Raw genomic sequence first — 24,843 nt, forward strand, 5'->3', positions numbered from 1 at the left:
ATGGACCTAGGATGTGAGTGCAGAGCTTATTGGAGTTGGGTGGGAAGCAGGTAATGTAGCATTGTGAGGGGGACAAGCATTCATAAGGTCAGGTGGAACTCAGTCAGCGACCACTGTTAGCTGGGTGGACATGGTATTGAGGGGGTGATCAAGGACTTAATGATGTGAGATAAGTGGCAGGGCGCATGCAGGATGGTTGCAGGCTCCCTTTGGATGAGGGGTTGTGTACCTGGGGTTTGTTGACAAACATTGTCCAGGGAGTATTCAAGGCCCTTACTGCCATGAAGTTAGTGGGAACAGGACAGGTAAGGGATGTCAGCAGCAGAGCTGGTACACTTTGAACAAGTGCTTCGTGGATGCATGTTTATAGTGATCTGATGGCATTGGGGCATATACTGGAGGCGAGAGATGGGAGTAGACAAATAATCTTAATACCTGTATAGCCTCCATCTGGCATAACAGGGCAGGACTTATTGGAAGAGGGAGATTGAAGGTGTCGCACCTCTTCTGCAGGGTGTCAGAGATCAGATAAAATCCCATCGTGCAAGGGTCAAGGGTTTTGAGTGAGCGGACAGGTGATGTCATGCATTAGGGCTGATGGAATAGGGTTGTATCAGTTGCATGCAGTCAGGGAAAAGGAATGGGTATCTGATGTGTCGGGGTGGCTGTAAGTGAGGAAGAGGTCTGTGCATATTGGCCAAGGGGCATCTGGAGTGAGAGGGTATTCTTGTAATGCCAACAGGAATAATGCTGAAGAACGGCTGAGTGACTGGTGTCAGAGACAATGGTGACAGAGCTTCATCAGATGTGGGGCACGTGTTGGTATGTCAGGTAAGGGTGTGACTAGATAGAGGCCAAGAGCTGGGGGTTATACCATGAGACTGATCAGGACATTGTGGACGTGTGTGCTTCTGGGGCCTGAGTGGAGCCCTCAGGCCTGAGGAGAGCCAAGTTATCAGGTTGTGGTGGTCAGCTGATAGCAAAGGTAGTATGGTTTCAGGGAGACGTGTGTGATTGTAAGCAAGCATTCCCAGGTGTTAGGCGCTATCAGATGAAATTGGTCGGGTGTGAGGTCTGGATCAAGAGGCAAGGATGTGGGAAATGGTGGGCATTTTGGATGGGAGTGGCTGTGAACAGGCAGCACAATATTTGTGGATTGAGCATACAGGTTGGGAGCAAGAAATTGAGTTGGTGATATTCAGGTGTTGAGAGCCTGAGTGAGGGGTTAGTTGACAGTGTTGGCAATGGGTACATAAGAACAGAGTGGGATAGTTTCAGGTGTTAGGGTAGGGATCAGGAAGATGTCAGGTGTTGGAGGCAAGTAGTAGGAGTGTGTCATTGCCTGGGGGTTGGGAAGGAAGGGATTGAGGAAGATCATGGGCGTGTGATCTGTTAGAGGTTCACAGTCAGTGGAGGATTATGGCATAGGTCAGTCATTTCAGGAAGAGCATTGTTGGCTATTGAGGCCAGAGGTTGCAGGGGGAGGGTGGAATCTGTTTCTGATGTGGGCTACATTGGTGCAAGGGATTAGAGTGGGCAGACTGGGGGTGGGGCATGGAGGCACATGAGCTTTGGGTTTCATGGGGGAACATTGCAGAGCAATGCCCATCTTCAGAGTGGGAAGATGGATGCAAGGGAGAAGGCCATGTCAGGGGTTGGACATCAGAAGAAGTATCATGTGACGGATTGAGGTGAAGACATAACATGGATGGTTGTTCAGCTTTGGCTTTGGAGCAGACAGATGAATGGAGGCGGGAACATCCTGAGGGGGTCAGGTGTTGTGGGTGGGGAGAGGGTTATCAGGTGACGGGATGGTGTGACTCATGGAGTGATGTTGCCCAACTCCTCCTCAGGAGGTGGGTGAGGGTTAGCAGGGATTGTTTGATAGTTGGGAAGGTGGACAGTGTGAGATGAGGCAGGGATTGTGTTGGTTGTCAGGTGTAGCAATGAAGTGGGTGAGAAGAGGTATTAAGTAATTTGGCAGTAGGAGAGTTGAGATGTGATGGGCAAGGTTTAGGACAAGAGTGGCGTCAGGATGGGCAGACACATTCAAGAGTGTGGGGCTTTGCTTAGGAGGTGGAAGGGCTAGATGCTATTTATCAGGGTGTAGTGTCAGCCAGCAATGGTTGTCGGGCAGATATGGCAAGAGATGTTGGTATGGGGCAATGTCAGCAGTTGGACTGTGCAGCAATTTTATGTCTGATGCAAAAAGACATGTCATGGTTGGGTGTCTGTGGTCAGTGAGAGGTGTGTTCGGTGCTGTCTGCAAGGTGACAGGTTTGCGTGTCTGCACGGTTGGGGGAGTAAGTCAGTTTCTGTGGGTGACTGTGCAGATGGAGGAATTTTTGGGTGTTCAGAAGGAAGCTAATCAGTGTGATTCACTGTGGAGGGTTCCCGATGCTGTTTAATTGCTTTTTGGAAGTTTCAACTTCGTGTACAACACGACACAATCAGTGTCAGGAACTAAAATGTTTGGGTTTTGCGCATTGCTGCAGGAGTTCTTCAGTGCAATGTCTTGGGACTGAGATAGTTGACTTTCAGAAAACCACCAACACCGTTTTACTTTGTTTTGAGTCCCACACAGCACAGTGGGGCATTTTCCCCTAATTTTCATTAACTTTAATTTTTCTAGGACTCCTAGAAATCCATGAACATTTGCATTCACCTTACTTCTTGAGTTCGGCTTTTCTGTCCATATTTGGACGAACATGAGGTATGGAACTGAGTGGTCCTTTTAGAACCTAAACTGAGCATCAGTGAGCAAGTTGACTCTGAGCAAATGCCATTTGGTAACACTGATGCTACGTCCCCCTCATATAGTTGATGACTGAGAGTAGGCTAATGGAGCAGTAACTGGCCAGATTGAATTTATCCTGTGTAGTTTTGATAGGGACTTAATCTGGGCAGTTATCACATCGGTTGGATGCCATTGTTTTGGCCATACTCAAATGGCTTATCTTGATCTGGAGCACAGATCATCCCTACTGTTGCTGAACTGTTGATGGTTCTGCTGCTTTGGTAATTGTCTAATGTTTTCAGATATTTCTTGACATCACGTGGAGTGAATTGAGTTGTCTTAAATTTTTCCTGTATAACGGGGTATTTTCAAGGCTAGTTGAAAATGCTTTAGCTGTGTCACTTAAATTAAAATGCTGGGCTTCTCCATGATTGAGGATTGAGATACTTATGGGGCCTGCACCACCTGATAGCTGTTTTGTTTCTAATTACCATTCATGTTTGAATGTAACAGAAGTGCTAAACTTGATCTTCTGTGAGTGGAATCACTTCTTTGGTTTCATATTTCTTGGATTACTTAGCATGTAAACAGTCCAATGTCATAGCTTCATCTGTCTAATACCTTATTTTTAGGTATCCATGCTGCTTCTCTACATTTGTCATTGAAGCAGGGTTGATTCCCTGGCTAAATAAAAACTGAAAGAACTGCAGATGTTGGAAATCGGGAACAAAAACAAAGTTGCTGGAAAAGCACAGCAGGTTTGGCAGCATCTGTGAAGGAGAAAACAGAGTTAATGTTTTGTGTCCAGAATGAGGACGTTCTGAGGAAGGATCACCGGACCAGAAATGTTAACTTTTTTTTCCTTCACAGATGTTGCCAGACCTGCTGAGCTTTTCCAGCAACTTTGTTTTTGATCCTCTGGCTTTACGGTAAAGATAGAATGAGATATTTGTCAAACCATTATATTACAAATTTTAGTTGAATGCAGATCTCCTAATTGCCCATAGTACTTCATGGATGGAAGGTTTTGAGTTGCTGGAACTATACTGAATCCATCCCATTTTACATGGAAGTGCCACACAGCACCACAGAAGATATCTCCAATATGCAATCTGGAGAATTGTTTTGGAATTATCGTCTGGTAAAGAGCCAACGGTGTAGATACTTCAATTTCTAAAGAAGGCCATGCTGATGAAAATTATGTGATATATTTGGTGAGGCCATATTTGGAATACTGCATATAATTCTGGGCGCCCTGCTTTGGAAGGATGTTATATAATGGGAAAGTGTCCTAAGAAGATTTGCAAGGATGCTGCAGACACTGGAAGTTCTAAGGAGATGCTGGATAGGTGGTGCGTTTTTCTCTGGAGCATCGAAGGTTGAGGGGTGACTTTCTAGAGGTTATGAAATCATGAGGGGCATAGATAAGGTGAATAGCAAAGTTCTTTTCCCCAGATAAGGGAATCAAAAACTCAGGCATAGGTTGAAGGTGAGGTGCGAAAGACTTAAGAGGAACCTCTGGCAACTTTTTCACACAGAGGGTGATGCTTACGTGGAACGAGCTGCAAGAGGAAGTGGTACTGACAGGTACAGTTACAACAAGGACAGGTACACTGGAGGATAGCAAATGTGGTTCCCCTGTTCAGGAGGATAGCAAATGTGGTTCCCGTGTTTGAGAAGGGGAGTAGAGACAACCCTGGTAATTACAGACCAGTGAGCCGTACCTCAGTTGGTACAGTGTTGGAAAAGGTTATAAGGGATAGGATTTATAATCATCTAGAAAAGAATAAATTGATTAGGGATAGTCAGCACGGTTTTGTGAAGGGAAGGTCGTGCCTCACAAACCTTATTGAGTTCTTTGAGAAGGTGACCAAACAGGCAGATGAGAGTAAACCGGTTGATATGGTGTATATAGATTTCATTAAAGCTTTCGATAAGGTTCCCCACAGTAGGCTATTGTACAAAATGCGGAGGAATGGAATTGTGGGAGATATAGCAGTTTGGATCAGAAATTGGCTTGCTGAAAGAAGACAGAAGGTGGTAGTTGATGGGAAATGTTCATCCTGGAGACCAGTTACTAGTGGTGTACGGCAAGGGTCGGTGTTGGGTCCACTGCTGTTTGCCATTTTTATAAATGACCTGGATGAGGGCATAGAAGGATGGGTTAGTAAATTTGCAGATGACACTAAGGTCAGTGGAGTTGTGGATAGTGACGAAGGAAGCTGTAGGTTGCAGAGAGACGTAGATAAGCTGCAGAGCTGGGCTGAGAGGTGGCAAATGGAGTTTAATGCAGACAAGTGTGAGGTGATGCACTTTGGTGGGAGTAACCGGAAGACAAAGTACAGGGCTAATGGTAGGATTCTTAGCAGTGTAGATGAGCAGAGAGATCTCTGTGTCCATGTACACAGATCCTTGAAAGTTGCCACCCAGGTTGACAGGGCTGTTAAGAAGGCATACAGTGTTTTAGCTTTTATTAATAGAGGGATCGAGTTCCGGAACCAAGAGGTTATGCTGCAGCTGTACAAAACTCTTTTGCGGCCGCCCTTGGAGTATTGCGTACAGTTCTGGTCACCGCATTATAAGAAGGATGTGGAAGCTTTGGAAAGGGTGCAGAGGAGATTTACTAGGATGTTGCCTGGTACGGAGGGAAGGTCTTACGAGGAAAGGCTGAGGGCCTTGAGGCTGTTTTCATTAGAGAGAAGAAGGTTGAGAGGTGACTTAATTGAAACATATAAAATAATCAGAGGGTTAGATAGGGTGGATAGGGAGAGCCTTTTCCCTAGGATGGTGATGGCAAGCACGAGGGGGCATAGCTTTAAATTGAGGGGTGAAAGATATAGGACAGATGTCAGAGGTCATTTCTTTACTGAGAGAGTAGTAAGAGAATGGAACGCTTTGCCTGCAACGGTTGTCGATTCGCTAACTTTAGGTACATTTAAGTCGTCATTGGATGAGCATATGGACGTACATGGAATAGTGTAGGTTAGATGGGCTTCAGATTAGTATGACAGGTTGGCACAACATCGAGGGCCGAAGGGCCTGTACTGTGCTGTTATGTTCTATGTTCTATGTACACAGATAGGAAAGGTTTAGAGGGATATGGGCCAAAAGCACCCAAAATGGATCTAATTTCCATTCAGGAAACCTGATCAGCATGGATGAGTTGAGCCAAAGGGTCTGTTTGTGTGCTGTATGACTCTATTCTATTTCCTAAATGTACATTGTCTGAAGCTGAACAGTATTTTGCTCATTGTTTTCACAGATAATATATCTGTTTGGTACTGTAAATTGATACCTAAACACAGAAAGGTTGATATCTGCTGTGTGGCAACAAGGGTTTAAATCTGTGTGCAAAATTCACCTTACACTTTAAAAGTTTAATGTGTGCAAAAGTATCCATGCCCACCTCTCTCTTTCCTCTTCTGCAGAACCTGAGGGGATATACTATGCTATGGAGTGTTACCTTAACATACTTTGGCTACATAACAGTTACATTTAACAAAGAAAAATGTGTATTCAAAGCCTGTGTCAAAAATGATTCTGCAGCTGGTCACTTGCTGTATTAGCTGTTCGCACCGGGGTTTCTTCCTGAATCAATTATGAGCGGTTAAATTTTTTTTCAGAGACGGTTGTATAAATCTAGATTTCACCTTTCAGAACCTTCCATTTAGTGATGAAGCCATTTAATGTTTTTGAGCACTCCATTTTAAGAGAGACTTCAGAGAAAGAAAGAAAAGGATTGACAGTCCTGTAGCAAATCGTATTGTTCAAAACCAATGTTTTGTCCCACCTACAAAACTGCATCATGAGATCGCTCTGATAATATTGCAGACTTGATGGCTCCATTCCAGGAGAGATTCATGCATTTGAAAAATGCACCATTCCTGCTACTTCTGCCAATGTTCATAGCTTTTTGGAAAGAACAAAGCAAAGTATATATCTTTTATAATTGTAGTGCAAATTATACTTTTTCTAAGCATGTATTCATGGTGTTCATACTGTCCTTCCTGTTTTAGGGAAGGTGCATCCGTACTGGTTCATGGCGGTGAAGGGATTGACACTACTTTACAAGTCACTTCTCTTGCCCATATTATTCTAGATTCACAGTCCAGAACGATTAATGGTTTTGAGGCCTTGATTGAACGTGAATGGTTACAGGTTAGTACTGAAAACTAGGTAGACTTTCTTTTGGCAATGTGGCTAACAAAATTATCTCATTGTGAAAAGGGTTGACTAGAATACTGAATTCATTTGTGTTATTATTTCTATTGATTGAGTTATAGTTCAGGGGATTTGAAAGTAAGCTGAAAATCAGCCATTGTGTATAAGCTGTTAGGATCAAATTGATGTGGTCTGACTCCATGATTTTTTTTTGGAAGTATTAAATTTGGAGACTTCATTAGTTATAGACAAGTTGTCAGAGTTATGTACTTTTGCAACACTTTCCAAAAATTTACCTTCGGTTTTTCACATCAGGACAGAAATAAAACCATCGCCATAATTATACTTCATGATGCTGGAATTAGAGAAGGGCAGGAAAAGTATGTGTCTGCACATCAATAACTGCGCAAAATTGATCTCTCCAAATTTTAAAAAAAATTTGAAGCAGTTTTTCAGTGATACAACTGTTAGGAAGTTGAGTAGAGTAACTAAAGTAGAAGACAGGAAGCTAAAATGTGTAGTTCCTTTAAGAGATTTGTGCTTTGTACATACTTAGAAATTTAAAAAAAAATTTATGTCTAGGAGCAGCAACTGACGTTGCCAGTACTGAAAGCCTCAAAAAGTGAAACAAGTGTATCAAAAAAGCCTTACAGGTGGCATGCAAAACAGCAGTCTTGTTTTGATGTTGTGACGAGTTTGGCCAATTAATTTAAACAAAGCACCGAGATACAGAAAGCCAATTGAATTTAAATTTGGTGTTGACAACCTGAAACCAATCATATAATCTGATTGTCATTACTGGTATACAAGACAAGGGCATTTGGAAAATTAGCGAGAGCCACTGCCATGTGAGTGAGACAACCAAATGCCACAGTTAGCACCATGCAGCTCTCAGGCAAAGACAGTCTAATTAATCAAAGGTACCACAGTATTTTAACTCAAAGTCCTTATTGAAGAAATTATAAAGATAAAACATTCCTCGCAGCAGAATTAATGGAAGAAAGGCATTTGTGATGGGAGTGGAGACAATAGAATATTCCTAAAGAAAGTGTGTGTGAACTTGGAGAAATTAAGTTATAATTTATTGCTTCTTATTAATTGGGATTATATTAGTAGGGCTTGTTTTTATTTAAACCGCATTCTGGTGGAATTTAGACCAGTTAGGGAGGAGTTAGTCGTCTAGAGGGGAATTGTTGGTTTGTTAATAATTTTGTTAATTTGTTCATTGTTGGATAAATAAATTGATTCTTGTTACTTGCAAAGTGGAGATCAAGGATTTTCTTTTAATCACTTGTTTAATAGATTATGAGAGAAAAGACGAGCTTCTCTGAGTTTAGGGGGTAATTATTAGAGGGGAGCCCCTACTCCTGTCATAACAGAATGGGGGGGCTTGTGTCTTAGTTTAATTATCAGAGGGGTTCAGCCATTCCCCATTGTGACACAACAGTTTAAGTAAAATAGTTGCAGTTGCTTCGGGTTGAGCCATTGTTCAGTAATTGTGTATCATCAAGATATTGAATTGAGATGATTTAGGAGAGTTCTGTATAAGGCAGTTTCTATTGTAGCTAATAATTTATTCAAGATAATCTAGAATTCTGCATGTTTTTGAGGCTAATGATAAGTTCAATCAGTTTTTAAATTGGATGCCAGCTCTCCATATGGCGGTTACTTGCAATTTTTGATTTTACTTCTTTTGTTTGTCACCTGCATGCTCTTTTCTTGGGAAAACTTTATTCGCATTGGTTTATTTGTTACAGGCTGGTCATCCATTCCAGCAACGATGTGCTCAGTCAGCCTATTCTAATTTGAAGCAGAAGAATGAAGCTCCTACATTTCTCCTGTTCCTGGATTGCTGTTGGCAGATTCAACGCCAGTTCCCATGCTCTTTTGAATTTAATGAACAATTTCTAATAGTGTTGTTTGAACATGCTTATGCCTCCCAGTTCGGAACGTTCTTGGGCAACAATGAAAATGAAAGGTTTGTAATCATTGGAGATAGATTTTTGTTTTGTTGCTGCTCTTGTGTGGTTTAGGGGATTCAACATTGAAGCCAGGGCAATAACTTTTAGTTCTACATCATCTCCAGTTCTTTTTTAATGTCACATCTGCGTGAGTTGCCTCCAGTTTCCTCCCACAGTCCAAAGATGTGCAGGCTTGGTGGATTGGCCATGCTAAATTGCCTGTAGTGTTCAGGGGTATGTGGGTTATAGGGGGATGGGTGTGGATGGGATGCTTCAAGGGCTTGACTTGTTGTGCCGAAGCGCCTGATTCCACACTGTAGGGAATCTAATCTAATCTAATATCTTCAACTGAGAGCAGGACAGTTCATCATTTTTGTGTGTTGATGATTAAACTATTAATATGCTTATTTAACTTGAGCTCATCTTTTCCGGTTTTGTTTTTCTTGCAAGTCTTACAGAAACTTATTGGTTGTATTTAGGTTCACTAGTTATCACCCACTGGTGTGATTGTACTTGTAATCACTGTCAGTAGGACTGCCATGGATTGATTTTTGTCTTTTTTCTCCAAGTCTGAGACTATAAGCAGTATTGTGATCCCAGCTGATGTCACTACTGGACAAGTCAAATCCCAAATTGAAATCTGGCTGTGATATGTTGTATTTTTAAAATTTAATGTGGTAGCCTTTTCATTGAACCATAAACACACAAGGTTTCACAATTAGTTTTAATGGTAAATCAAGTTTGTCACTTTAGAACTAAAAATAAAGAAATCCTTATTATCTGAATACAACAGTTTGAAAAATTTCAGAACACAGCAGTAAAGTGCTGTCTACTCTGGAACACCACAACTGTAAGGTAACTCAAAGACAAATAAGTTTTCCTTCCCTGTATAATCTGTACTGTTGATTTCACTGCTTTTTTTTTCTTGAAGTGAAGTCTTTTCTTGGATCCTTGTAACTCATATCCATGAATCCTCATGAGATCCTAGACATTCTCAGCCTATGCAGATTTCTAACCAAACACTGTTGGTTGAAAGTTTTCAGAGACTGAAACCCTCAGCAAGGTAACTTATTTCCTAAAGTGCTCTGAGCAAGCTCGTTTTTCTAAAAGAAACTATTCTTGCATGGAACTTCGCCGAAGTCCCTTTCTTTCAAACTGAATTCAGCAGTTTTTAACTAAATGACTAAACAGACTTGTTCATCCTAGTTTCTGCTAACCAGATGGCTTTCTTTTCTCTTGGCATAGTTTTCTTCTCTCCTACAATATAATTAAACATGTGCTAACACACCAGGAGGCCTTCAGTCATCTGGCCTCTGACAGAGATCACAAAGTGTGCAGCTGGATGAACACAAGAGGCCAAGCAGCATCAGAGGACCACAAAAGCTGACGTTTTGGGCCTAAACCCTTCTTCAGAAAAGAGGCAGGGGGAAGGATTCTGAAATAAATAGGGAGAGAGGGGGAGGCGGATCGAAGATGGATAGAGGAGAAGATAGGTGGAGAGGAGACAAACAAATTAAAGTGGCGGGGATGGAGCCAGTAGAGGTGAGTGTAGGTGGGGAGGGGATAGGTCAGTCCGAGGAGGACAGACAGGTCAAGGAGGTGGGATGAGGTTAGGAGGTAGGGAATGGAGGAATGGATAAGTGAGAGGAAGAACAGGTTAGGGAGGCAGGGATGAGCTGGGCTGGTTTTGGGATGCAGTAGGGGGAGGGGGAGATCTTGAAGCTTGTGAAACCCACATTGATACCATTGGGTTGCAGGGTCCCCAAGCAGAGTATGAGTTGCTGTTCCTGCAACCTTCGAGTGGCATCATTGTGGCACTGCAGGAGGCCCAGGATGGACATGTCATCTAAGGAATGGGACGGGGAATTTAAATGGTTCGCGACTGGGAGGTGCAGTTGTTTATTGCAAACCGAGTGTCGGTGTTCTGCAAAGCGGTCGCCAAGCCTCCGCTTGGTTTCCCCAGTGTAGAAGAGGCCACAACGGGAACACTGGATGCAGTATACCACATTGGCAGATGTGCAGGTGAACGTCTGCTTGATGTGGAAAGTCTTCTTGGGGCCTGGGATGTGGGTGAGGGAGGAGGTATGGGGGCAAGTGTAGCACTTCCTGTGGTTAGAGAGGAAAGTTCCAGGTGTGGTGAGGTTTGAGGGCAGTGTGGAGCAGACAAGGGAGTCACAGAGAGAGTGGTCCCTCTGGAAAGCAGACAAGGGTGGGGATGGAAAAATGTCTTTCGTGGTGGGGCCGGATTGTAGATGACGGAAGTGTTGGAGGATGATGCGTTGGTTCCAGAGGTTGGTGAGATGGTATGTGAGGACTAAGGGGATTCTCTTTTGGTGGTTATTGCGGGGATGGGGCGTGAGGGATGAAATATGGGAGACACAATCAAGGGCGTTCTTGACCACTGCGGGGGGGATGTTGTGGTCCTTGAAAAACGAGGACATCTGAGATGTACAAGAGTGGAATGCCTCATCCTGGGAGCAGATGCGGCGGAGGCGAAGGAATTGGGAATAGGGGATGGAATTTTTGCTGGAGGGTGGGTGGGAGGATGTGTATTCTTCGTAGCAATGGGAGTCGGTGGGCTTGAAATGGATATCGGTTTCTAGCTGGTTGCCTGAGATGGAGACAGAGGTCCAGGAAGGTGAGGGATGTGTTGGAGATGGTCCAGGTGAACTTGAGGTTGGGGTGGAAGGTGTTGGTGAAGTGGATGAACTGTTCAAGCTCCTCTTGGGAGCATGAGGTGGCGCTGATACAGTCATCAATGTAATGGAGGAGGAGGTGGCATTTAGGGCCACTAGGTATGGACGAGGGATTGATCCACATAACTTAGAAAGAGGCAGGCATAGCTTGGCCCCATGCGGGTACTCATGGCCACCCCTTTGTCTGTAGGAAGTGGGAGGAATCAGAAGAGAAGTTGTTGAGGGTGAGGACGAGGCTAGGTGGATGAGGATATTGGTGGAAGGGGACTGGTTGGGCCTGTGGGACAGGAAGAAGCGGAGGACCTTTCGGCCATCTGCATGGGGAACGCAGGTGTCCAGGGACTGGACGTCCACAGTGAAAATGAGGTGTTGGGGACTGCGGAATTGTAAGTTCTGGAGGACGTGGAGGGCGTGGGTGGTGTCACAGATGTACGTCGGTAGTTCCTGGACCAAGGGGGAGAAAATGGAGTCCAGATAGGTGGAGATGAGTTCGGTGGGGTAGCAGCAGGCAGAGACAATGGGTCAACCAGGGCAGGCAGGTTTGTGGATTTTGGGAAGGAGATAGAAGCAGGCGGTGCGGGCTGACACATACTGGCTTAAAATCATTGTTCCCCACAACACAACCTAGTTAATTATGAAACCCTTTCTCAAAAATAGACCAAAACTGATTTGCCACTGGCTTTAAATAAAGATACACACTTCATCACAAGTGATGTTCATGAATTTCTTAAGTTATCCAAGTTGAGTTTTTTTTTATTATAATTCTCTGCTGCATGTGTTATAAATGACATTGGTGGTTAGCTCTGGATTATGCCAGATCTGCCTGCATTTTTTTATTTCGCAGGATAAGAGTCTAGTTAATTGTCCTTGACAAGCCAGCTCCTTGAACTGCTGCACTCTGTGTGGGGAAAGTACTTCCATGGTGTTAAGTAGAGGCTTTCAGGGTATTTTTCCAGCAAGAGTGAAAGATCAAGGCAGGATGTTGTGTAGCTTGAGAGAAAATTGATATATTCCTATCTGCATGTTGTATGTATGATGCTCCCAAGTGTGCTTACCTTTTACTGAGATGATTGAAGCTTATTACGTTGGAATCAGTAGTACTGAACTACTGATATCACTTTGGAAGTGCTAAAATTCAGTTATTGCAAGTTTAATGAGTGGATATTTAGTAACCATTTCTTTAGTTGTGTAAAAGGATATATTGCTAAGTTTGGGAAACCTCCACATACAAGATCCAAAGAGAATCTGCACTAAAAACAGTTATTTAGTTTTAAAAAAGAAGAATTTAGTGAATTCTTCTATACGGATATGTCTTATTTTGGATTTGAGTACAACTAAAGAGTACTGATTAAAAAGAAGAGATAATGGGAACTGCAGATGCTGGAGAATCCAAGATAACAAAGTGTGAAGCTGGATGAACACAGCAGGCCCAGCAGCATCTCAGGAGCACAAAACTGACATTTCGGGCCTAGACCCTTCTCTGATGAAGGGTCTAGGCCCAAAACGTCAGCTTTTGTGCTCCTGAGATGCTGCTTGGGCTGCTGTGTTCATCTAGCTTCACACCTGATTAAAAAGAAATTGGTTTATTACTGTCCACTGGGGGGTGCATTTTTCTTAAGATTTGAACATGTCTGCAGAATAAGTGAATCATTTACAAGATCATATCTTGCCTTACAATTTCAGATTTTTAAAGCACCATACTCTATCATAGAAGAAAATTACATTGAAGGTAATAATATGATCTGAGAACCTTTATGGAAATGTGGCTGCTTAATGACAATGATTAGGTACTTTACATTAGATTAGATTCCCTACAGTGTGGAAACAGACCGTTCGGACCAACAAGTCCACGCCGCCCCTTGAAGCATCCCACCCACATCCATCCCCCTATAACCCACACACTCCTGAACACTATGGGCAACTTAGCATGGCCAATCCACCTAACCTGCACATCTTTGGACTGTGGGAGGAAACCGGAGCACCTGAAGGAAACCCATGCAGACAGAGCGAGAACGTGCAAACTCCACACAGACAGTCGCCCGAGGCAGGAATCGAACCTGGGTCCCTGGCGCTGTGAGACTACAGTTCCAACCACTGAGCCACCGTGTCGCCCTTTATTATGACATGCAAGAGGAATAGGAGGTTGGGTAAAGATCGAAGGGTAATGCAGCTAATTAAGGATAATATTGGTGCAGTAGTTAGAGATGGCCTTTGTCCAGGAGATCAGGATGTAGAAGCGTGAGTGAAAAAGAGTAAAGTAGGGGAAAGAAGTCACCAGGAGGTGTGATCGACAGGCCCCATAAGATCAGCTGTATTGTAGGGTGAGGTATATTTAACTGATTCTTATCATTTATATACTTATTCTTTAACTGAGAAAGTACGTTCTGGCTTTGGAGTGAGTACAGCAAAGGTTTGCCAGGCTGATTCCTGGTGCAGCAAGACTGATGTTTGAAGAGAATCGCATGAGGAGATGTTGTCTCTGTTGGGATTATATTCACTGATATTCACAAGAATCAGAGCAATTTCATAGAAGTCCTTTTAGAATTTTCTAGGTTCTTAACAGGGTCAATGTAGGAAGGATGTTGCAATAACTAGAGAGTCCAGAATCAAGGGTTACGGTCTGAGAGTACAAAGTAAGCCATTAGGACTGAGGTGAGGCAAAATTTCTTTGTCCAGACTGGTGACGCTGTGGAATTCTTCATCATAGAAAACAGTTGAAACCAAAATATTTAATGTTTTCAAGAAGGAACTGGGATACTCGGTGAACAACTGTTCACTAGTATCTTACCGAGATATTTCAGAAAAGAATGAATCAATATATCTTTCCTCTGAAAAATAATTAATCCACAGCTAACTAAAATTAAGCATACCATCAAAATTAAGAAAAAACAGTTGCACAAAGTTTGATGACAGATCATATAATAGGACAGTTGATAAAGAATGACAGAGAAGGATTAAAAGGTTGACTCTGCATGGCATAGACAGGATTTGACTAAGTGATAAGAAGACCTCATAGAGTTGGGATGAATCACTTTCATTGGCTGAAGTTGTACTAAGTGCAAATGATGGTTGTTTCCAAATCATATTCAGCTGCTTTGTCAATTAGTTTCCCTTCATCACAAGGCTTGCAATTAATTCCCTTCTATTCACAACCCATTAGATAACAGTAATTCTTGACTGCATGCAGCCAAAGCTAAATGCAGATTTTGACAACTTCAGGCTTAGGCTGATAAATGACAAGTAATATTCATGCAATATGACTTCACAGTATTTCCATCTTCAATAACTGAATCCCTCACCTTTTACCGTGTGGAGATTTACATTGACTAAAGCAACTGGAGCATTCGCTGATTGGAGCAACTTCTAAAAAAACTAAAGTTACAACAATAGATCCGTTTGGTTATTCTGTAGTGACAACTACAACACTACCGACACTCAAAGTTAAACATGCAGGAAAAAAAAGAGTTTGTTCGTGATTGAAATACCACCCACTGCTTTAAACATTCATGCTGTCCACGCATGAGTAGTGACTGCACCTTGTTCCTTGCTGGAGCAGCTTTCCAAAGCTCCTTCAAAAGGCCTTTTGAAGTGCTGTGTTCTTCAATTTGGAAAAACAGAGGCAGCAGCTATTTGAGAACACCACCAGGTTCTCTTTTCAAGTAGCACATCATTCTGAGTTTAAAATAGATTGTCGTTTCTTCACCATTGTCTATTCAAAATGTTGGGACTTATTACTTCTGCTTCTTGTAGAAATTCACGTCTTCAGGATATGTAGGAATTTTTGACTATGCTGAGGAGGCTCAGATCTCAAGTCAGTGCCGAATGCATTGAGCGAAAAATATAAAACAATCTACAAAAAATATAAAACATGATTGAAATTCTCATCATATAATCAGCAAACAGAATAATGGTGATCATCAAGTTTGAGTGTGAACAGTTTTGGATATCTAATATAAGAAACTGTTGTACCAAAGTTAAGGCTTGTGAGCAGGAGTGCCCAAGACCTTTTAAAATGCTTAGGTTTGAACACACAAACTTAATTTTAACTTGTCTTCCGAATATAATGAATCATTGGTACGTTTTTTTCATGGTAATTGACTTTTTTTGTGAACAATAGCAGCCAAGCTATTTTTCTTTGTATTCCAGACGAAAACTAAAGCTTCAACAGAAAACTGTGTCTCTCTGGTCCTGGATGAATAGACCAAAAGAACTGGAGAAGTACTTCAACCCCCTCTATGAAGCTAACAGCCTAGTTATTTGGCCTTCAGTGGCACCACAAAGTTTGCAGCTGTGGGAAGGTGAGGAAAGGATTGTTTCAGAGATAGTAGGAATTGCAGGTGCTGGAGAATCTGAGATAACAGGGTGTAGGGCTGGATGAACACAGCAGGCCAAGCAGCGTCAGAGGAGCAGGAAAGCTGATGTTTCGGGTCTAGACCCTTCAGAAATTTTTTTTCTCTGAAAAAGGGTCTAGGCCCGGCTTTCTTGCTCCGCTGATGCTACTTGGCCTGTTGTGTTCATCCAGCTCTACACCTTGTTATGTCGAGGAAAGGATTGTATTCCTTTTCAACTAGAAATTAATATTTAATAGTTAATGTTAATCTTTATTTCTTTTGAAAGAGCATCACTTCCATGAATGTATTCCGTGATAATGCTTGCCAATAAGCACTATTTATTTCACAGGTTGTATCAATATTTTATTTTTAATGACTTTCTTATGGAAATGTCTTATGGTTCTTTAGTAGAGTTGCATTTAAGTTCACAACTGTTGATCTAAATCTTGGATTTATTGGCGTGATGTAAACATTAACCGTTGTGATAAGAGTTTCACGTGAGAGGCACCTTCAGCAAAATGATGAAGAATTACACATTAAATAAAATACTACAGTTAGGACAATGTTCGATATGATTGTGGTTAACAAATCTGTTACTGCTTTTCTTCTCCTTCCATCCGCCCCCCGCCATACTCTTTGATTTCTTTTTAGGGCTAAAAACTATCAGTAACTACTTGCAGTAAAACATATCGTTAGCTTTTATACTTTTATTTCTGTCTATTAATTTCATCTAATTCACTTCCTCTGATTTGCTCACTCCACAATTATTTAATTTTTGACTTTGTCTACTTTTCCTAACCTTCCAACTTTTGAAGGCCATTTTAAAATTCATTCTAGTTTCGCAGGATTCAGCAATAACATGTTTTTTTTTGCATGTCTTTTGCAGAACAAACAAATTGTCTTGCTATAGTTTCCATATGCAAACCAGATCAAGCAACCAGCACTGTACAAATGATACTACGTGCTCACTAGTGAAATAATGGCTCCAAAGTAACACTGGAGCAGCATACTAAATAGGAATCATTATGTATTGATGAAATCATAAGTGAAGTATAATTAGGTCAATAACACAGGGCTTTAGGCACTTGATTCCTTCCAAATCTTCGTATCTATTGCAATTACTTGCATTTGCACCTCTTACTTGGATGGCACAACATTTTTGGGGGGAAATTGTCTGATTTAATCTTGCTAAACACTCAACATTGGTGGCAGAATTACACTACAAGGTGGATGTAGCAGATGTGGCTTTGTTCATGTTTAAGGGTGGTACGGTGGCTCAGTGGTTAGCACTGCAGCCTCACAGTGCCAGGAACCCGGTTTCGATTCCAGCCTCTGGTAACTGTCTGTGCAGAGTTTGCACATTCTCCCCGTGTCTGCTTGGGTTTCCTCCAGGTGCTCCGGTTTCCTCCCACAGTCCAAAGATGTGCAGGCTAGGTGGTTCAGCCATGCTACATTGCCTGTAGTGTTCAGGGGTGTGTGGGTTATAGGGGGATGGGTCCGGGTGGGATGCTCCAAGGAGCGGTGTGGACTTGTTGGGCCGAAGGGCCTGTTTCCACACTGTAGGGAATCTAATCTAATCTAATATTTGTTAGTATTCAACTCCCATGATTGAGCCGATTCCATTGTTTTTAAATTTTTTGCTGTGGAACTTTGTACAGCTACAACATTCCATGTCCAAAACAAAAGTTTTTTTTTCTGAGAGCATTCTTTTGAGAAGTACACTGATGGCTTGAAGCATTTTATAAAGAAATAGTGACAATGAGTTGTTATGATGCAGTTCTTCGATCTTAAAAATAAAGCATAATGAGGCATTTGGGAGTGTGGCCCTAAAGTAGTATAATGCCCTTTTTTTAAATTCAGTGGTGGCGTGAGAGTGTTGCCGGCCAGCCATCATTTTTACTACACGACCCTATTTGGCCTTGAGAAAGTGGTGGTGTGCTGCAGTCCATGGCCCGTAGGCAGAACAGCTGTTGCCATTGAGGAGGAATTCCAGGATTTTGACCTTGCAACAGTGAAGAAATGGCAATATATTTCCAAGTCAAGATGGTCAGTGGCTTGGAGGAGAACTTGAAGATGGTAGTGTTCCAATGCATCTGCTGCCCTTGTCCTTCTAGTTGGAAGGAGTTGTGGGAAAGTGTTAAGGATCTTTGGCAGATTTCTGCAGTGCATGTGGCATACACTGCTGCTGTTGAGGTCAGTGGTGGAGAAAACAGGTATTTCTGGATTTGGTACCAATCAAAGCAGGCTGCTTTGTTCTAGATGGAGTCAAATTTCTTGAGTGTTGTTGGAGTTGGCAGATGGGGATTATTTCATCTCATTCCTGCCTTGTGCTTTGTAGATGGTGGACAGTACTTAGGGAGTTGGGAGGTGAATTATTTGCTGCAGTATTCCTGTCTTCTGACCTCATAAAGCTATTATTCATGTGGCAAGTGCAATTGAGTTTTTGGTCAATGTTTATCTCCAGTGTGTCGCTCATGGGAGAATTCAGATGTAGTAATGCTATTGAATGTCAAGGTCTGGTGGTTAGATTGTCTTTTATTGGAGATGGCCATTGCCTGGCATTTATATGTTGCAAATGTCACTTGCTACTTGTCAAGCTAAGCCTGGATATTGTCCAGGTCTTGTTGCATTTGATTATGGACTGCTTTAGTATCTAAGGAGCGCTGAAGATTGTGCAGTCATCCACAAACATCCCCACTTCTGACTTTCATATTGTAGCATGTGAAAAGGGTGGGGCCTAGGACACCACTCTGCTGAGCTCTTGCAGTAATGTCCTGGAGCTGAGATGACTGACCTCCAAGAACCACAATCACCTTCCAATGTGTCAGGTGTGATTCCAACCAGTGGAGAATTTGCACCCTGATTCCCATTGACTACATACTAAGTCAAATGTGGCCTCAATATTTTGTTTAACCTTTGGTCATTTTGTGTCTTTCAAACATGAACCGCCCTTATACCCATTCAGCATCCTGGGGTCAGAGCAAGTTAGATGCTGGGAATTCTGTGGTGAGTAACTCACCACTTGACTCTCTAAAGCCTGTCCGCCATCTGCAAGGTGCAGTTTGGGAGGAGGATGGAATATTCTGTACTTGCCTTGATGAGTATGGTTTCAACAGCACTCAAACGTAACATCATCCAGAATGAAAAAACTTGTTTTATCAGCAGTCCATCTACTAACTTCATCATTCACTGCATTCACCACTGACATGATAGCAACAGCCTGTACCAACTACATGATGCACTGCAACAACTCACCAAGGATTCTTCAACACTGTCTAAACCTTGGACCTTCAGCAACTTAAAGGACAAAGTCAGCAAGTACATGAGAATACCTTGACTGCAATTTTCCCTCCAAATTATGCACCATCCTGATTTGAACTGTTTTGCAGTTTCTTCATGATCACTGGGATGAAATCCTGGCACTCACTTCCAAACATGAACATGGATGCACCTGCACCACATGGACTGCTGTAATCCAAGAAGGCAGTTCACTCCCACCTTCTCTTGGGCAATTAAGGATAGGCAATAAATGTTGGCCTAGCCAATCAAATTACATTTCTTGAACTAATTTCAAAACAAATTTGAAGAAATTTCTATCTCCATGAGAATCTCTGGAAGCAAAGCTTCTGAATTTGTTTGATGTCCATATGAATAATTAGACCTCTGCACTGGGCAAGAATTTATTTGAATAAAGTCATGATCATGTAATTGTGCCTTTAGAAGGCCTGCTTTATTCTCCAATTAAAATTCTAGACCAGATTGTTATGGGGATGATTTGTTTTGATACAGTGGGAATAGTAAAGATACTGTATAAATAAATACACATGTAATTTCCTAGATCAAATTAGAAAGTTTATACTGTAAAATGCAAAGATCTGATTTTTGGCATACCTTCATCCAGCATTTTCTTTTATTTTACAATATTATTTTGAAGTATTATGCTTTTCTCTCAACATGTGTGCATCTTTTTTAATGAAATTAATTTGGTGCAAGTTAATTCATGTATTAAGTATACTTTAAAGAACATTTTAGTTTACTGCTTAAGTACATTCATACAGCTCCAAGGTGCTCAAAGTAACTTATGAAATTGTTTAGTTGTTTGATCCAGACCACTAAATGCTCCTTAAATTATAAAATGAAAAATGGGAGTGAGTTACAGAATGTAACTGCGACTGACCCTATGGTACATTGGAAATAATTTGTAAGAGTTGGCTGAAGGCACTGTGTGTGGTACATCGTGCCTGATGAGTCCTCTTTTTGTTATCATTTTCCCCAGTGTTGCAAATGGTTTTTCTCAATTGTGTAATCAGTACAAAACTTAGTCTATAGCTTAACACTGAACCACATTGAAATCTCTAGTATTGTTCAGTCTTGATATTATTACCGCTGCAATTAATTATATTTGAGTATCTTTGTTTTCAATCTTAATTGACCCAGGTACTTAACCCACTTCATTAGGACACAGTGCAGTCCAAATGTGCTATTAATGCACATTCTCAAGTCATGTCTCTTAGAAAAGCTACATAACTTATTGATTTGACCAGGAGTTATTCCTTTTACATTTTATTGTATTTTGTATTTGTGTTGTATTTCAATAAATATAGGTTCCTATTGAAAACACCGTAATATTTTAACCTAAATTTTGAAAGATTGCTTTATATATCTTGAAAACGATTAATTTTCTTTTCATTTAAAAGGTGTGTTTCTCCGATGGAACCGTTCCTTAAAGTACTTAAATGAGGCTTGGGATGAAATAACTCATATCATTGAATATAATAAGGATCTACAGGCAAAAGTAAACGCACTTCGACGACAGCTAGCTGAACTGCAAACAGAAAACTAAAACTTGAAAACCTTTGACAGCAATTTATGAATCATTACATTTACTACATTTAAAAGTAATAATTTGTATATGATGTGCACATCTCAATCCCTGAGTATACTGGCATGTTGAGCTCTCTACAGTGAGAACCTTTCAAGGAATTCTCACTATTGGTAACATTGATAATGTAGATGTCTTGATTGTTTCTTTGTAGAAGAATGTTTACAGGTATGGTTTTAAAGTAAAATCATTTGTGCAAACCTTGGAGCTGACCATCCTGTGGATTAAATTTTTTTTGCATTTTTTTCATGAACTAAGTATTGCACAAATTATACAAACATTTCTTTAAATTATCTTACTTCTAAATTTCACATTAGGCTATTGTGTTTGGCTTTTTAAGCATGCATCAACATGTAGCTTTAACTGGATTAACGATGACATCAAAATAGAAAATTGTGCAATTTAAGGCGATTATGAGTACTGTAAGGCCTGAATCTTTGAGTAAGAAAATTATTGATTTTAGACTTTTTCATCAGGTATTGAACTGGTTGATGTTTCTGCATTGTGACAAAAGCAATGTTCCTGAGAAATTATGATTTAACTAGTAGCAGTTGAAATTTCTTCACGTGGAAATAATCCATCCCCACCTGTTACAAAGGCCACTGCAAGCACAGCCAGATAGTTGTATATGTCTACCAATGCCAAATGTCAAAACTTAAAGCCTTAAAATACAGTTTAACAGTCCATTAACTGAAATAAGAAAGCGCTTAACGGTGCTGGATGAAATAAATTCTTATTTTGTTGAGATGTATTTTGCAGGTGAGATCTTTCAGTGCTGCATGTATGAATTGTAAATGATTTGTAATTCGTTTCAAGTGCATTTGTAATAAAACTAAATTAAATGGTTGGATTATTTTCACATGTGAAGACAGTCAACAGTCAAAAATAGTCCTTAATCTGGAAAGTAGATAATGTTACATTTTGCTAGCACACAGTAAGTAGCAGTTTAAAAAAGATACAGAAACTATGCCTCATTAGAATATACATAGTTCATCAAATGAACAAGGCCTCTAAATACATAGATCTAATCTGAGTTTTTGGACTTCAAATATCATTGTCTGCCCGTGAAGAAGAATATACTTTACCTTTATCAACCTTTGTAATGTCCTGTAGTAACAGCTGAATGAAACCCATTTCTACATTTCTGTAAATATCTTTGAATGAATTGCAACCATATCAAGCAAAGTATATTTTCAAAATTTAGCTGAGCTGGAGATTTATTTCATATTAAATGTTTCTGATTTAGAAGTTTCAGTTTAAAATTTGAATTTGAAGTGTTGCCAAATTTTGGCTGGTAGCAAAATGAAAAGTTTCCATTCGTCATTTGGAGTAGCACTTTATATCCTTTCATCAGGAAATGCTCCTGTTGAAACTTGAACTTGCTTGCTCCTCCTGCGTTTGAGGGCATTGTTTGTGATATAAGTTAATGTTTGAAGTGAGCTCGAAGTAGTGTCACTGATGCTGCAGAGCAGTGTGCACAACAAATTGATGTCAGTCACTATTGGTCTTTAGTTATGCATGTGCTTGTATAGCTATTGCACTACTAGATCTTTGTCTGATCATGCCAACTTTTAAAAAAATCTTTATATCACACTACATTTAATTCTTTATTTTCAAATGTGATAGATGAACAATGTTAATGAAATTAAAGTTGACCTGGATGGCTTTAAAGTTTATGTCGGATAGCACACAACCTTCATTCTTGAGGCCTTCTGCGTCAGTCAAGTAATTGAATGTCTCTATTGTGCTTACAAGATAGATGTCATATCTACTTCACTCAAGTGAGTGCCTTTTACACTTGTTCTTGCCCCAAATCCCACTTCACGTCTCTGATGAGAAAATATTTTATCCTCCTTAAGACAGCCATTCTATCAGATTTTTGGGCATACATATTTACCCAGAGATGGTTGTGATTGTTGCTGGCAGAATTTGGTGACACCAAATTAATTCTTTTAACAAAGTAGGATCACGTTCTTCAACTAAGTTTCATCAAATCTAAGGTACAGTTTGCCTATGCTGAGGGCATTTTTTTTGAAGCAAGTAGCATGAATGCTAGATTTCTGGCTTGTTTCAAAAAAATTTATTGGTGTTCTACCAAGTTGTCCTTTTTTACCTTTGTTCTGTGGTGTTAGTGAGTTTGACTTGGTGTTGATGGGAAATAGTTGGAAGCATGGAATTACTTTTGTTTAACAAATTTTTCCAAGGACTGGGAAAAGTTATACTAGACATGTTGCACTGTCATAATGCTTTGTATAAACTTATTCTAAGCTTGGTAATCGTGGTAAATCATTCTGTGTTGCAAAACATACACTGTCATTCCATTGTGCTAAATGATATTGCCTTCAATCTACTCAGTTATGTGAACCAAATGTTTCTTTGTGTATATTTAAAAACTGGTTAAAACTTTCCTAGATACTCAAGTGCATGTTTTCTTAATTAATATCAAAATTGTAATCCTTAGACAGTGAAGTTCAGGAATCATGAGAAGTGCTGTGAGCTGCTATATTCACTATGTGCCGTTTAAGTAGTTCATTGCATACATTGGCTTGAATTTTGTATTTCTAAATATACCAAACTTGAGACTACATGGAGCCTATCTGCTGCATTCATTAGCACTTGTATTCTGCAAAGGCACCATGCATTGTTCTAGATGACTCTTTTTGAAATAATAAAATTTAAAATTATACTCTGGAATTATGTATTTTTAATGTGATTACTTTTAAAGATTATAGAGTCATAAAATAGTCACGGCTTAGAAGAAAAGCATTGCACCCACTTAACTGATGCCAGCTCTTGCAAAAGCAGCTAAGCTCGACCACTCACCATCCTAAAACCTTAAGATGTAGGAGCAGAACTGGACCATTCACACCATCATGCCTGTTCTGCCATTCTGAGAGATCATGGCTGATCAGACAACACTCAAGTTCTTTTCCCTATAACCCTTGATTCCCAGTTAAAAGCCTGTCTGTCTTATCCTTGAGTTTACCTAAGAACGCAGTCTCGACATTCCTCCACGGTAAATAATTCAACAGATTCACTATCTACAAAGAAGATATTTCTCCTTATCAGTTTCAAACAGGTCATCTCTCATTCTGAGATTAAACTCTCCAACAAGGAGAAACAACCTTTCTGCATCTCGCCTGTCAAATTCTCCTAAGAAACTTTTGCATGTTTCACTCAGATGGCCTCTTGTTCATCCAAACTCCAATGAGTACAAGTCCAACCTACTTAAAATCTCTCTTAGACAGTCCCTCCATTCCCAGGATAAGCCTTGTGAATCTTCTTTGGGCTGCCTGCAAAGTTGGCAAATCTTCCTCTTGATAAGGGGCCCCAACCTATACATAGTGTTCCCCTTATGGTCTAACTAGTGTATTTTTAATAACATCTCCCAATTTTCATACTTCATTTTCCTCTGTAATAAAGGCTAATGTTCGCCTTCTCAATTACTGACTGAAATTGAACGCAACCTTTTTGTGACTTATACTTAAGGACTTGTGTGCTGTAACTATCTGAAGTTTTCGACCTTTAAGAAAAAAAACAGCTCTTCTATTCTTGCCAAAGTGCATGTTCTCAAATTTTCTCACAGTATATTCATTTGAATTGTCTATATCCCTCTGAAAGTGCTCCAAATTATCTTCACTACTTGCCTTCTACTTGCCGTCTGCAGACTTATAGTGGATTCATTTTTCTCATCAAATCATTGATACATATTATAAATAATTGCAATTCCTGTGACATTCCAGTAGCTGGAGATTGCCATCCTGAAAATGTCCGACTTATCCCAATTCTATCTTCCATTAGGTAGCCAATCCTCTATTTGTGGTGATACACAACCTGTAACACTGTTAGTTCCTATCATATAGCCTAATGTATGGTATGATATCAAATGCCTTCTGAAAACCAACACACCATTACATCTACTGCTTCCCCTTTGTTTTTCCTACCAGTTACCTCCTCAGAATTCCAGTAAATTTGTTGGGCATGGTTTCCTCTTCATGAAGCCAAGCTAACTGAATGATCATATTATGTAGATTTAAATGGTCTTTGATAACACACTTTATAGATTCTAATACTC

General features: G+C 40.6%; 1 protein-coding gene across 1 annotated transcript in view; it reads left to right on the plus strand.

The window, feature by feature from the left end:
- Positions 1-23,462, plus strand: part of mtmr9 (myotubularin related protein 9) — a 66,798-nt gene extending 43,336 nt beyond the window's left edge. Inside the window, exons 7-10 of the mRNA XM_048530306.2 lie at positions 6,754-6,895; positions 8,656-8,876; positions 15,702-15,853; positions 20,584-23,462. Coding sequence (XP_048386263.1) covers positions 6,754-6,895; positions 8,656-8,876; positions 15,702-15,853; positions 20,584-20,729 — 661 coding nt within the window. The 3' untranslated portion in view covers positions 20,730-23,462. The remainder of the gene's footprint in view (positions 1-6,753; positions 6,896-8,655; positions 8,877-15,701; positions 15,854-20,583) is intronic.
- The last annotated feature ends 1,381 nt before the right edge of the window (positions 23,463-24,843 follow it).

This window comes from Stegostoma tigrinum, chromosome 4, assembly GCF_030684315.1.
Source record: "Stegostoma tigrinum isolate sSteTig4 chromosome 4, sSteTig4.hap1, whole genome shotgun sequence".
Taxonomy (NCBI): Eukaryota; Metazoa; Chordata; class Chondrichthyes; order Orectolobiformes; family Stegostomatidae; genus Stegostoma; species Stegostoma tigrinum.